We start from the raw sequence: 14,710 nt of genomic DNA, 5'->3' as shown, positions 1-14,710 counted from the left end.
TTAGGAAGAACCTAGTGTAGAATTTGGGTTTTGGTTGGGTGATTTGGGGGAGGTTGAATGGAGTAGGTTTCACACTAGATGAATTGCGTCTGCTGTCAGAAGGCAGAAGCAAGTCTGTAATTGCGCAGCTTGAGTCCTATCACTAGGAAGAGGAGACTAGCGTTGGGGGCTAAAGCTATGATTGGTGAAGCAGCAGCAGTCACTGATTTCAGCCAAGAGAGGGTGATGGTCGGTATTTTGTGGGTGGCACCGTGACCTTGTCTTTATGGGTTACTTAAAAATTATGAAGTGACCTTGTTTTGTCTCACTTTATCATAGCCTCAGAGTAACCTTGTCTGAGGTTGTATCTTGTGTGATTATGTCTAAATGGAGAATAACATGGCATAGCTGTGCATGCCAAGCCAGCTTCCCGATGTCAGGGGCTTTTATTTCTGATCTTTCATGGACATTGGTACCATGCATACGTATAGTTCTCTGCCATTTCATCATGTATGTAGATTTGAGTAACTACCACTGCAGTCATCATCCACCACGAAGACTTCGCTCGTGCGGCCCCTTTAACATCATATCCACCTGCCTACCCTAACCCCACCATCCCTAACGCCTGGCAACCACTAATCCGTTTTCCATCTCTATTGCTTTATTCCTTTGAGAATGCCGTGTACACGGAATCATACACTATGTAACCTTTTGATACTGACTTTCCTTGCTCAGCATAATGCCCAGGAGATCCATCCAAGATGTCCTGTGTATCAATAGTGTGTTTCTTTTTTAGGGCTAAGTAGTGTTCCATAGTGTGTGTATTCGTTTTCTATGACTGCTGTAACGAGTTAAAACTTAGTGGCTTAAACAACACAGGGTTTTAATCTTACAGCTCTGTAAGTCAGAACTCTGGCATGGATCTTGCCAGACCAAAATCAAGGTGTCAGTAGGCTGCGTTCTTTTCCAAAGGCTGTAGGGAAAAACCCATTTTATTGCTAATTCCTTGCTAGGGGAATTCAATTCCAAGTGGTTGTAAGACTAAGGTTTCTGTTTTCTTGCTGGCTATCAGCTGAGGGCTGTTCCCAGTTTCTAGATCGAGGCCACCCACATTCCTTGGCTTGTGACCACCTCTGTCTATGTCAAAGCTGGCAACAGCAGATGGAATTCCTCTCAGGCTTAGAGTTTCTCCTGCCTCTTTCCTAATCACATTTCTCTGACTCACCTTCTTGCTTCCCTCTTCCACATTTAAGAATGCATATCATTTGGCCAGGCACAGTGGGTCACGCCTGTAATCCAAGCACTTTGGTAGACCGAGGCTGGTGGATCACTCGACATCAGGAGTTCGGGGCCAGCCTAGCCAATATGGTGAAACCCTGTCTCTACTAAAAATACAGAAATTAGGCCGGGGCGCAGTGGCTCAGGCCTGTAATCCAAGCACTTTGGGAGGCTGAGGTGGGAGGATCACGAGGTCAAGAGATCGAGACCATCCTGGCCAACATGATGAAACCCCGTCTCTACTAAAAATACAAAAATTAGCTGGGCATGGTGGTGGACACCTGTAGTCCCAGCTACATGGGATGCTGAGGCAGGAGAATCACTTGAACCCAGGAGGTGGTGGTTGCAGTGAGCCGAGATCATGCCACTCCACTCCAGCCTGGCAACAGAGCGAAACTCCGTCTCAAAAAAAAAAAAAAAAAAAAAAAAAAGAAACCAAAAATACAAAAATTAGCCAGGCATGGTGGTGCATGCCTGTAATCCCAGCTGTTCAGGAGACTGAGGCAAGAGAATTCCTTGAACCCGGGAGGTGAAGGTTGCAGTGAGCTGAGATTGCAGCACTGCACTCTAGCCTGGGTGACCGACCTAGAATACATCTCAAAACAACAACAACAACAAACTCATATCATTAGATTATTCTCACCTCGATAATTCAGGATAATCTCCCATCTCAAAATCCTTAACCTCAGCCACATCTGCCAAGGTCCTTTTGCCACGTAAGGCAACATTCACAGGTTCTGGGAATTAGAGTGTGGACTTCTTTGGGGTACCGTCATTCTGCCTTACTCATCCTGGATGCAGCACAGTTTAACCATTCACCTGTAGAAGGAGGTTTGGTTGTTTCCAGTTTTGGGGCTATTACAAATAAAGCTGCTATGAACATTCTTGTTAAAAAAAAGGTGTATAAGTGGATTACACAGTGTTTCCTTTTGCAACTGATTTTTTTTACTGAACGTCATATTTCTGAGTTTTATTCATGTTGATCTCTATAGCTGTAGGCCCTTTGTAGTGCCATTGTGTTCCATGTGAATACTATCCCCCCCTTCCTTGCTGTGTGATGTTCTACTGAATGACTGTTCCCCTATTGGTGGACATTTAGGTTACTTCTAACTTTTCTCTGCTACAAAGAGTGCTGCGGTCAGTATCTTTGTGCAGATCTCCACGTGTGCAGGATGAAGCAGTTTTCTAGACTGGATGTGTAGGAAGGAAGGTTCTGGCCCTAGCACATATGTGTTGTCGGTTTCTACTGGCTATTGTGTAATTGTTCTTCAAGCCCTTTTCACTCCACCAGCAGTGATGAAAGTGTAATGTGCCTCTCTGCCAACATTTGGAGTCAGTTCTTTTTAATTTCTAGACTGGTTTCTTTTTCATTTCTTTTAATTAATTTCTTTTAAATTATGGACTGGCCTAGGACCTTTCCAAAAGGTATGAAATGGCATCTGAGAGTTTTAATTTGCATTTTCCTGATCACTGCCGAGGACACAGGGACACCCCTGTCCAACACCTCCTCGTTCTACACCCTTGCCAACTTCTTTTCTCCTGACACTAGCGTTAGAGGTTGCTGCCTCTACCTGCTTTTAAGCATTAAGATCTGGGCAGTGCAACCCGACAACTGAAATTTGGTGTCTTGTCTGAAATTACAGGATGTTCCTCAGGCCGCCATGTTTCCATGGGAACAAGTAACAGTCATCCTTCATGATTAGGTGGTATCCATGGTAACCAAGCCAGCAGCATTTGAATGAAACTGATTTTATTTATTTTTTGCAAACATATGAAGGTTAAAATGCATTTCTCCGGCTGTGGCTTCCAAGAATAGGAAGACAGCCTGGTAAATAGGAAGACAGCCTGGTAAATGTCCTCCAATAGGAGGACAGCCTCCTAGTGGAAAGGGGATCCAGGATCAGCTGGTCCCATGCCTAATTTTGCAGACTAGGTGACTGAGAGGTCACACAGAAGTCACACAATGAGTCTGGGCCGAGGAGGAAAGACTCCTGGATCAAGCTCAGAGGTCTGGGGCGGGCTCTTAAGAGATCGGCTGGGTCTCCCTTCCCATGATCTAGCCCTAGGAATGCCACCTTCATACTGTGTGATCTTAACAGATTCACTTAACCTCTCTGGGTTTCTACTGGCACCAGCTGTGGTGCTAGACCTATGGGACCATGAGGCCAGGCCTCCCAGTGTCTGTTTGCCCAAATTAGAAAAGATTTTCTACAAAATCAAAGGCCAAAGGCAGCATGCTGGGGCCTAGGACCCCAAGGCTGAACTCCCAGGGTCCAGAATTAGGACTCAGGGTCGGTTCCCTGCCTTCTTTTCCTGTTTAAAATAGAGGGTGTGTGTGTTTTTACTTGGTGCCAAGGACTGGAGATGACCATTGCTCTTACTCCCTGACCATTAGATTGATGAAATCAGCTCAGAGAGGGAAAGGGGCAGCCATGGAGTCACACAGCAGAGTGAGGGTTGAATCCCCGCTCCTGGTGTCAGCTTGGCCCCTCACCCGACCCCATGCTCCATGTCTCCTCCACCTTCTCTGGGGCTGGAAGTGGGGGTTTGGGGGCAGTTTAAGGGACTCTCAGCATATACTCTTGCTTCTTCCCTGGAGGACTTTTAGAGGAAGTCACTTTTGCTTCTAGGAACTTAGTTTCCCCATCTGGAAAGTGGACTCACTACAGAGCTGCCCAGGTTGTCCTGTGGGATTACATCTGAGAGGGTCCAGAACATGCATTCTCAGCGGAGGTGAGATTGCCCCCAAGTGGGCAAAAAGTTGGTTCTTGGACTGGAAGATGAAAAAAAAAAAACCTTTCTGTACAAAGCCCAGTATATACATTTAGCGCATAAAAGATGCTGTATGTCTGTGATATTAAAATTTTATGGAGGGGAAATTAGGAAAAAAGTGTCTAAGAAGACTTTTAAGGGAGAGCGACAATGAAAAAACATTGAGAAACCCAGCGATCCATGTGTTTGTTAACTTTGTGTTTAGAGCTTACGGCAGGCGGCTGGCTCCTTGGGGAAGGTGTTTGGGGTGTCGGGTCAGGAGAGAGCCTGGCCTGGCCCAGACTCTGCCCTTGATGTTCAGTGTGACCACGGGCACACCACAGCTCCTCTCAGGGCCTGATTTCCCCATCTGTGGATAAAGGAGGTCCCATCAGCTCCATGGGTGACTCCCAGGCAGTTGAGCTCCCACCTGGCGGATCAGTTCGGGGTTTGGAGAAAAGCAGGTGGTGCCTCAGACTATGGTGATTAGAGGAGCGTTTAATAGAGGGGCTGCTTACGAAGGTGTGGGCAGGCCTCGGGAACCACAGGGGCAGTACAGGACCCCAAAGCTAGGGACAGCAGGGGCTGCTTCCTTGAGGCCCTGCGGAGGAGGGGAGAGCGTGGTTGCTGGGAAGAAAAGGTCCAGAAGAGAAGGTCATCCTGATGGTGGCTGGACCTTCCGTGGAGGAGGCAGGCAGCCCAGACGACTCTCCTCCCTCCCCTCATCTCTTGCCAGGGCTCCTCTTTGGCCAAACCACATGGAAGCTGAGGGTCTAGAAGCTCAGATAATAGAGTCTGTACAGGCCAGTGCCCTGGAGCAGAAGGCAGTGTGCAGAGAGGTGGAGAATGGAACTAGGGGCCACACAGGAGACACCTGGGAAGGTGCCCCAGGTTCCCCTCCAGCTTTGTATGGAGTGCGGGCCTTGCCCTGGTGTGGGCTGGGAGAGTGGGGAGGTCAGGGGGGAGAGCCAGCCACCCTGTGCAGGAGGGAGAGTGGGCGCCTATCCTCCGCCCCCCTGGGCTCCTTGCTTGCCTTCCTATCTTCTCAGGTGGAGGGGTATAGCCAGGGCTTCTGAATGGACGTTTTAGACTATTTTGGGAGCACTCTTTTCGTTTCTTTTTTCTTTTTTTTTTTTTTTGAGACAGAGTCTCGCTCTGTCTCCCAGGCTGGAGTGCAGTGGCCAGATCTCGGCTCACTGCAAGCTCCACCTCCCAGGTTCACGCCATTCTCCTGCCTCAGCCTCCCGAGTAGCTGGGACTACAGGCGCCCGCCACCTCGCCCGGCTAATTTTTTTGTATTTTTAGTAGAGACGGGGTTTCACCGTGTTAGCCAGGATGGTCTCGATCTCCTGACCTCGTGATCAGCCCGCCTCGGCCTCCCAAAGTGCTGGGATATCAGGCGTGAGCCACTGCACCTGGCCGAAAGCACTCTTTTCTATAGACCTGTTGTTGAGGGGATCATGCACATGTTTCTTTCCTTCTGGTCTTAGCTTCATCATCTATCAGATGGGAGGTTGGACCAAGCAGCCTCTGAGAGCTTCCTGCTCAGACCCAGGAGGCAAGAGGCAGGATTCTGGGCATTGGTGTTGGTCTCAGTGGAAAGACATCCTCACTGGGCACCCAGCGTTCTACCAGGGGACTCCATGTGCCTCTTGCCTACAGTGGTGAGGGCCCACCTACCCAGGAAAGTGTAAAGCTGTGGCCAGGGGTGTGGGGTGTGTGTGTGTGTGTGTGTGTGTGTGTCAGGTGAGGGAGGGTAGTTCCTGGAAGCTCCAGCTCCTGTTGTCCTGGTGATCCCAAGACCCCTGTGGGGCAGCCTGACTCTGCCAGCCAGGTTCCATAACTGCAGTGGGTACCCCGTGTTTGTTGGTTTGATGGAGGAACTTTGAGCACTGCAGGGTGCCTGGCTCTGGGTGGGGGTGGGAAACAGACAACCCATCTTCCTGCCGAGACGCCAAGGAGCAAGTCTGCAAGGCTGACTGATGTGCGGGGTTGTGAGTCATTCTGCCTAAAGTGATCTGGGCGCCCCCAGCATTGCCCCAGAGCTCAAAGGATGACAGTTCCCACAGGAAGCCATTCCAGGGAAGAGAATGCTAGGGAGAGGGGAGAGCATGGGCAAAGGTGTGGAGGTGGGACATTCCTACATCGTGGCAGGTACAGCGAAGAGGGTTAGCAAGAAAAGCCAGAGAGTTGTGTAAGGTAGAATGACCTTGGGTACCAGGGTGAGGAGTCCCTTCTTTCTGAGGGTGTTGAGGGCATTAGAAGCACTCGGGCTCAGGGTCCTGACTGTGCCTGGCACTGCCCATCTCCCACTTCTACCACTTTCCCTAGGAGAGGTTGCTGAACCCAGGGGTCTGCCTCTGGCTAAGGTTTGCATCCCGAGACTAAGTCCTGAGTACCTCCTATGTGTTGGCCCCTTGGCTGGGTGTTGGGACCCATGGGACTCAGGGCTGAAGGAGCCATGGACTCCGTCCAGACACACTAGACCCTCATTCTTGCTCTAGTGCTCAGTAGCCCTGTGACCTTGGGCTGGTGACTGCACCCTGAGCCTAGCTTCTGCTCTAGTCATTGGCAGCTTGGCTGAGTGTAGCAGGTAGGACATAGGTTATGGGTGACAGCCTCCCAGAGGGAGGTGGCATGTGCTGTCACAGAGCACAGGAGGGTGCTCCAGGTGGGTGGTGCGAAGGGGTGAGAGATGAAGGCACACAGGAAAGCATGGGAAGAATTTTCCTAGCAAAACCTCCAGAAAGAGTGGTTATCCCTTGAGTGTGACTAGAGAGATTGTGGAGGAGGAGGTCCAAGGAAAGTTCTAAGTAGGAAGCACCGTGCGGGAAGAGCAAGGGCCTTAAGAGACGGATGGCGCCAGGCTGAGGATAAGCCATGTGGGAAGGGAGCTTTTCTGGAAGAGGCGCCTGGGGCTGGATGGTCTGGACCTGGTGTCAATGCCTGCCCCAGGCCTGCCTGGAGGTCAGCGGGCCTGAACCAGTCTCAGGATGGCTTTGCCTTCTTGGCCATGGGCCAAGGCTCAGGATGGAGCCTGTGCTTTTGTGGACTCCTGTCCATGTGACTGTGTGGAGGGAATGACCTGGAAAGCACACAGAGCCCCAGCATCCTGTTCTGCCTTCTGGAAAGTCTGCTCCTTGTGTGAACCCCACGTCACCTGGCCTGTGTGTGTGCACACATCCCCTGCTCAATGTGTACCTGGGGTGGGTCTGGGAGTGTACACATTGGAGAATCTGCATGAATATAAACATGCAAGTGTGTTTGTCTGGGCATTCCTGTCTCATTCCACACCCCTGTGTGTTCACACCTACCAGGGAAACCTCTGCCCTGTCCTTTTTTTCCCTTGTGAGTCAACAGGTCTTTCCCAGGCACCCCCCACGCACCAGGCTCCATGCAGGGTGCTGGGAGGTGGAGAGGCAGCCAGCTTAGGCGTGGGCGTTAGGAGTTCTGCAGACACACACATACACACACACTCACACACGCACACATACTGCAAATGAGAGCGTTGATAGGAGACTCAGATCTAGTTATTGCTATAGGAGCCAAAAGGGAGGCAAGAGCTGGAGGTAGAGGGGGTCACCCAGCACCTCCTCCAGGGACTGCAGGATGGACCAGGCTGGGGAAGGGTAGTAGGAAGAGAGTCCTCTGTTGGGGGCCACCTCTGGAGCAATGGCAAAGAGGCAGCTGGTGCCACACTGTTGTGGGGGAACCAGTGAGGAAAGTGGCCATGTTGGCAGGTTGGACAGACTCAGGAGGTTTTATGTAGGTGTGCTCAGGCCGTGGCTAAAAGTTTTCAATGAGCTGTCACCATTTAAGAATCAGAATACTTCATAGTTTGAAAAACCCAGATTATCAGCCTCTGTTGAACCATGGAAGCGATGGCTACCCCGAGCCCCTCCTTGTGATGTAGCAGTTAACCAGTTAGTGCTGAGTGGGTGGCTGCTTTCCTGGATTCTGGATTTCCTGCTGGCCTCTGTAGGCCTCCGAAGTTTACAGCCTCTGGAAAATAAGGTCTGAACTGGAAGCCAGAAGTCACAGATTCTCATGTTTGAAAAAACATGGGGGCTGACACAGTGACTGAGCCCTGTAATCCCAGCACTTTGGGAGGCCAAGGTGGGAGGATTGCTTGAGGCCAGGAGTTTGAGACCAGCTTGGGCAACAAAGGAAGACCCCATCTCTACAATTTTTTAAAAAAATTAGGTAGGTGTGGTGGGGTGCACCTGTGGTCCCAGCTACTTGGTAGGAGGCTGAGGCAGTAGGATTGCTTGAGCCTAGGAGTTCTAGGCTGGGTGAGCTATGATTGCATCACTGCACTCCAGCCTGAGTGAAAGAGTGAGACCTTGTCTGTAAAACAAACAGAAAACTTGAGAAGTCATCAAGCTCCCCAAGTGTGGCATCCCAGGAAATGGCTGTTATCTGTCTGCTTGTATGCCTCCAGTGACAGGGAGCCCACCACATTACAAGGAGTAGGGGTTTAGGGGAATCTTTCCCCCGCTTTTTTTTTTTTTTTGAGACAGAGTCTCACTCTGTTGCCCAGGCTGGAGTGCAGTGGTATGATTTCGGGTCACTGCAACTTTCGCCTCCCAGATTCAAGTGATTCTCCCACCTCAGCCTCCTTAGTAGCTGGGATTACAGGTGCATGACACCACACCTGACTAATTTTTGTATTTTTAGTAGAGACAGGGTTTCACCATGTTGGCCAGGCTGGTCTCAAACTCCTGACCTCAGGTGATCCTCCCGTCTCAACCTCCCAAAGTGCTGGGATTATAGGAGTGAGCCACAGCGCTAGGCCTTTTTTCCCCCTTTTTAAAAAGGTATGATAAAATATATAAAACATAAAAGTCATCATTTTAACTAGTTTTAAGTGTACAAGTCAGTGGCATGAAATCCATTTGTAATGTTCTGCAACCATCACCACTATCCAATTCCTAAAACTCTTCATCACCCTTTACAGAAACTCTGTACCATTAAGCCATAACTCCTGATCCCCTCTCTCTTCAGCCTCTGCTAACTTCAAATCTACTTTCTGTCTCTACGAATTGGCCTCTTCTAGATATTTCATATAAATGGGGTAATACAAAATATGTCCTCTTGGGTTTCTCAGCGTAATGTTTTCAAGGTCCCATCATGTTACAGCTTGCATCAGAACTTCATTCCTTTTTAGAGCAGAATGGTGTTCCCTTGCATGTCAATACTGTGTGTGTGTTCATTCTTCTGCTGATGGACACTGGGGTTTCCATCATTTGGCTGCTGTGAACATTTGCATACAGGTATTTGAGTACTTGTTTTCAGTTATTTTGGGTTATACCCAGGAGTGGAATTGCTGGGTCATGTGGCACTTGTATTTTTAATTTTTTGGAGAAACTGCCAGACTTTTCCATAGTGCCTGGATCATTTTCTAGGGGTCAGTTTGTCTGTTGTCCTGGCTGCGATGGGAGTGGCAGGAGGTCCTAGCTGTGTGGCCTTGGCTGTTCTTGTTCAACCTCTCTCTTCTCCTCTGTTGGCAGAGTCGCCTCAAGAAAGGCCGGGCTCTCGGCGCAGCCTGCCCGGCAGCCTCTCCGAGAAGAGCCCCAGCATGGAGCCCTCGGCCGCCACGCCGTTCCGGGTCACGGTAACTATCTCTGCGTCACCACCACCGCCACTGCCACCACCATCACCACCTCGCCCGGGGTGCTGCTCTGCGACCCCACGGCCCCCCCTTCCTGGAGCCTCATGGACCCGGAGAGCATCCGGCCTCCCTTGCTCTAGGTATCCGATCCCTCAGCTGCTCCCATCTCCGTGGCTCAGCCCTGGCCCCAGGGGCCACATGGGGGGTCCCATCCTGAGAGGGAGGGGGCAGGTGGAGGACAGACAGCACTGAAAGCTATGGGGCCCAGCGCTGAGCTGGCCCAGGAAGAGAAGAGGCTCTTGTTAGTTTGGATAAATGTACCCTTGAGGGCGCACACACACTGTGCTTCTGCAACCCTGAAAAGATACACTGTTTTTGTTTCCATGTATTTTAACACCTCTCATGGCATACCATAATTTAAATCTTTCTTGGCGGTACATAAAATGATGCTGTATCTTACAATTGACGATGGCTTAGAACCGACAAAACACAGACTGTATATCGTAGCTATTGAACTGAGTCCTCCCCACCAGCACACAGACTTTTTAAAAATTACAAATCTAAACAGCTTTATGGAAACAGACCCCAGTGACCCTTAACGGCTGACTGTTCACGCCCTTCTGCATTGCTGTGTGTACACACACACACACACACACACCACCCCCCCAGAGTTTTGGGTCCCTCCGCTCCCTCATTCAGGAGCATTACTGTGTGTACTTCTCTCTAGGGCTGTCCCAGGCACCAGAAACGCAGCGATGACATAGACACATTCCTTTCTCCAGGGAGCTCAGGTCTGTAGGGCAGGTGGACGTTGGATGGGTTGTTCATCCATTCATTCGCTCATTAGTTTTTCTGTCATGCCTGCTGTGTGCGAGCAGAGGAAAGAGGGTTCTTGGTGGCGAGAACAGAGAGTGTGCAGGCCTGGCTGTCACCGGATAGCATCATATAGGGGCTCCAGGGGAGCTGGAAATGACTGGCAATTCCCGAGGGGGTCCCACGGGAGCTGGCTTTTGAGCTGCATCTTGAAGGATCCATAGAAAATGGCTAGGCAAGGACAGAGAGGGAGAGAGACTTCCAGAGAGGGGGAACAGCAGTTGCAAAGGTATGGAGGCACCCTAGAAATTTCCTCTGCTTGCCATAGGGCTGGCGCCTCATCCCTTGGGCATCAGCTTAGATATCAGCTCCTGACCACACACCTCCAGGAAGCCCTCTTGGTTTTCCCCATCACAGCAGCCTGCTCTTCTCTTTCCTAGTACTTAATGTCAGCATGAGAATGTGAGCTCATAAGGTCGAGGGCTGATGTGTTTGTGGCATGCAGAAATGCTTGGCGGAGCTGGAGTCGAGGGGATCTGGAGGACAGGGTGGGTGAGACTGGGAAGCCTGGCTGAGTGGAGGTCACATGGAACCTCCAGTACCAGGCCAAAAGGATGGGGCTTTCCCCAGGGCCATTGATTCTCCCCACTGTCGATATGTTATAACAATGCCTTAAAAACTAGCTTATTGTCCTTCTTTAAGATTTCAGTCCATTGGGCCAGGGCAGGGCCTGGCAATCTGCATTTTGACAAGCTTCCCCCAGGAGGTGATTCTGAGTCCCCAGCTGGGGGTTGACCCTGTGGGCAATGAGGAGGAAGCCTGCACTGAGAGGAGTGAGGGTCGTGGCCCTGGGTTTGGCCAGGGGTTCCCAGGAAGCTGGTCTCCAGCCTGCAGGGAGCGCCTGGATGCTGGGGCCAGGGTGACCCCCACTCCTATCAGCTGGAGCGAAGGCCAAGTTCTGATCTCTGTGGATTCCTGGGGCCACAGCAGGCAGGGTGGGCCTTCAAGGGGGGCCTAGGGAACGATGACTAATAATAATTAGTAATAGTAGCTGCCTCCATTGATGAAGTGCCTACTGTGTGCCAGGCACTGGGCTCACTGTCCTACATCCCTGATCTGTTTGTTTTGTTTTGTTTTTGTTTGTTTGTTTTTGGTTTTTTTTGAGACAGAATCTTGCTCTGTCGCCTAGGCTGGAGTGCAGTGGTGTGATCTTGGCTCGCTGCAACCTCTGCCTCCCAGGTTCAAGCTGTTCTCCTACCTCAGCCCCCCGAGTAGCTGGGATTACAGGAGTATGCCACCACACCCATCTATTTTTGTATTTTTTAGTAGAGATGGGGTTTCCCCGTGTTGGCCAGGCTGGTCTCGAACTTCTGACCTCAGGTGATCCTCCCACCTTGGCCTCCCAAAGTGCTGGGATTACAGGTGTGAGCCACCACTCCCAGCCTACCTGGTCTCTCTTCATCCAGGAGACAGACCTACAGCGGAAACATTGGTTACCCCATTTCCCAGGTGAGGAAACAGGTTCCGAGAGAGAAAGTCACTTGCTGCCCAAGCTCCAACTGCTACTAAGTGGCGGAACCAAGATTCGAACCCAGGTCTCTCTAACCCCAGGGCATGAAGCACACCCATCCTCAGGCTAGGAGGAGGATCCATTGCCCCACACCCTCCCACAACCCCATCAGCATCATTTTTCCACCTGTTTCCCTTTCCTGAGTTGCTCTAATAGGGGTATGATCACACCTTAAAGTTGTTATAATTTGCAGCTCCAGTTGACAGCTAGGACTGGTATTTTCCCTGTAGTGGTGTCTCTGCTCTGTCTCTCAGGGTGGAAACCACCTTCAGTCAGAGTCAGAGTCGGAGTCAGAGTCAGAGCCAGCCTGGGGAACCTCGAGCTACCTGGGACTCAACTCACAGTCCCACCTGCCCTGTTAGGGTCTGCAGTATGGAGAGCATGTTCAAGGTGGTCACTTTGCCCACTTCTCATGGCAACCCTCTAGGGGAGGCACTATTAGTGTGCCCATTTCACAGGTGAGGAAACTGAGGTTCAGAGGTGAAATTCTTTAGCTGGTGTCACTCAGCTGCTGAGTCAGGACTGCCAGACATTTATGTTTTGTGTCCTTTTCTGGGCACGTTGGTCTTTAAGGGGTGTGATTCGAGATTCTCTTCTGGGCTGGGTGCTGGGAGCTGGCGGGGGGACTGGAGAACTTAGAGGTGGGGATCTGGGTTCAAATCCCAGCTCTTCCATGATCCATGTGATCTCAGTAGCCACTCAGCCTCTCCGAGCCTCGTGTTCTTGACAGTAAAATGTGGAATGACAGACTTTGCTTGGACTGTGGACTTGGTGAATGTGGTCGCCCAGGTCTGACCCATGGTGGGTGCTTCATGGATGAAATCCATCATTACCATCTGAATCGGGTTTCCATTTTTGGCTGTAAAACATCAGTAAAGATCTGGGAGGGTTGGAGTACAGGCAGAGGACAAGGTGTTTGGGGGAAGGTCAAAGGTGAGCCTGGCCTGGGCCTTGGAGACAGACCCTCACACAGACCCTGTGCAGGGCCAGAAGCACCCGCCTCCCTCCCCTAGCCCGTAGCACACACTTGTTCACTTACAGGCTCCCAAAAGCTATGTCCTCACGTGCTCAGCTGACTTTTGCTCTGTGTAGACCCTCGAGGGAACCCGGGAAACATGGTTTTGCCGCGGGGAGGCAGGGGAGATGCTACAGGATGTACTGGAATAACTGCCACCTTCACTGCCATTTCAAACCCAGATGGTGGGATGTCAGCATTTCTTACAGGGGTGCTTCTTTGGGAGAATCAATGAGTCAGGGTGTATGTAAAGTCTACAAGGCTCATCCTGTCCACTTTCTCCATGGAAACTGAGGCCTGGGAAGGGCTTGTCAGAGGTCACCACGCAGCTGACAGCGGTTCAGGAGCCTGGGTTGTTTACACCCTCACATGCCACGCCTCCTCATTTTGTGAGTCAGCCAAGGACCTGCAGCCACTCTGCAGGACATTGAAGGCTCAGTGCTAGTCCCGCCCATGGCTCTTGGAGACCTTGTGACCCTGGGAGAGCCTCAGTTTCCCCTTTTGTGAAATGTGGGGGATGGACTTTGTAAGGTAGCGTACAGTTTGGGCATAAATAGGTGCTTAAATGTTCTGGTGCAGTAGCTAAGATAATGGGCTCTAGAGAGTTCCCTGACCTGGGTTTCAGGCCCTGCACAGCCTCATACCAGCTTTGTGGCTTGGCCAGGAATGGAACTTTTCTGCCCACCTGTGACAACTCCCTCCCTCCTTTAGGGAGAGTTGGAGGGTAGGGGAGTGACTCTCCAGGACGACACAGTGCTACAAGGCTGGCATGTGCTCTGCAGGTTATAGGGGGCCTTGAATGAGGATGGGAGAAGGGGCCTGGGAGCAGATGACTAGAGAGGCTTCCTGTGCGTCTGTGGCCATCAGCTCTCAGATTCCTGAGATTCAAACCCAGATCTGTCTGCTCTGTGCCAGTAGCATCTCCTGGAAGGGAAGGAGGGAAGGGTGGCAGGCAGCATGCTGGGGCGCTGGATCCACATAGACCAATGGTCAGGCTGGGTCTGGGGGCTTTGCATGTGCCCACCCAGCTTCCCCAGGCCCTGGGCTCCTTAGCAGCAACAGTGTGCTGTTCTGTCTCTCCTGCCACTCCATGGCAGAGGAGCTGTGGTTTGATTTGGGAGGCAAAGAACTGATGACTCTTCCTGGTTTCCCCACTAGCTCCTCAGCCTGACCCCTTCCCCAGCCCCAACCTTCCCTGTTGCGGGCTGGGTCCTTCCTCCCTCTCTCCTTCCTCCCTCCCTCCTTCCTCTGCCCCCACCCCTCCCATCAACCTTGAGGATGGCTGGCAGACCCGGGGTGTGGGAGGTGGCAGAGGCTCTGGGAAACTTGACAGCCAATTGATTCCTCCTCGAGAAGTTGAAAGTGGAGACTCGTGTTTGAAGGTTTAGCTGAAATTAGGTCTCAGGGATATTTTTTGCGAGATGGAGAAGGAGAAGTGTCAGGGAGGGGAAGGCCCAGGGGGCTGGCACAAACTGCAGATAGACTCAATATTGGGTTGATTGCGGATGCTTCTAGGAGCAGGTCTTTGGTTTCTTTCAACAACTCACTTTTATTGGGTGCTTGGTTGTGCACACCTGTGACAGAACAAGGAGCAGTTATCTCTGGCCAGGAAGGACAGGGAATTCTTAGAGGAGGGACTTTTGGGGCTGGGCTTTGAGGGGTGTATAGGAGTTCATCAGGAACCAAGGGAGAA

General features: G+C 51.2%; 1 protein-coding gene across 43 annotated transcripts in view; it reads left to right on the top strand.

The window, feature by feature from the left end:
* DAB2IP (DAB2 interacting protein) overlaps positions 1 to 14,710 on the top strand; it is a 216,321-nt gene that overhangs the window by 101,420 nt on the left and 100,191 nt on the right. For 22 of the 43 annotated variants that reach the window (XR_013405610.1, XR_013405611.1, XR_013405609.1 and 19 more), the window contains exon 2: positions 9,519 to 9,622. Coding sequence is in view for 22 of the 43 variants with exons in the window: in XM_077968100.1 (XP_077824226.1) it covers positions 9,519 to 9,622 (104 nt within the window). In the remaining 21 variants the exon portion in view is untranslated. Of the gene's footprint in view, positions 1 to 9,518; positions 9,760 to 14,710 lie in introns of all 43 variants that reach the window. The other 21 variants (XR_013405614.1, XR_013405616.1, XR_013405615.1 and 18 more) reach the window with 1 other exon arrangement.

This window comes from Macaca mulatta, chromosome 15 (genome assembly GCF_049350105.2).
Source record: "Macaca mulatta isolate MMU2019108-1 chromosome 15, T2T-MMU8v2.0, whole genome shotgun sequence".
Taxonomy (NCBI): Eukaryota; Metazoa; Chordata; class Mammalia; order Primates; family Cercopithecidae; genus Macaca; species Macaca mulatta.
The sequence above is the reverse complement of the archived record's forward strand: the minus strand, read 5'-3'. Positions and strand labels throughout refer to the sequence as shown.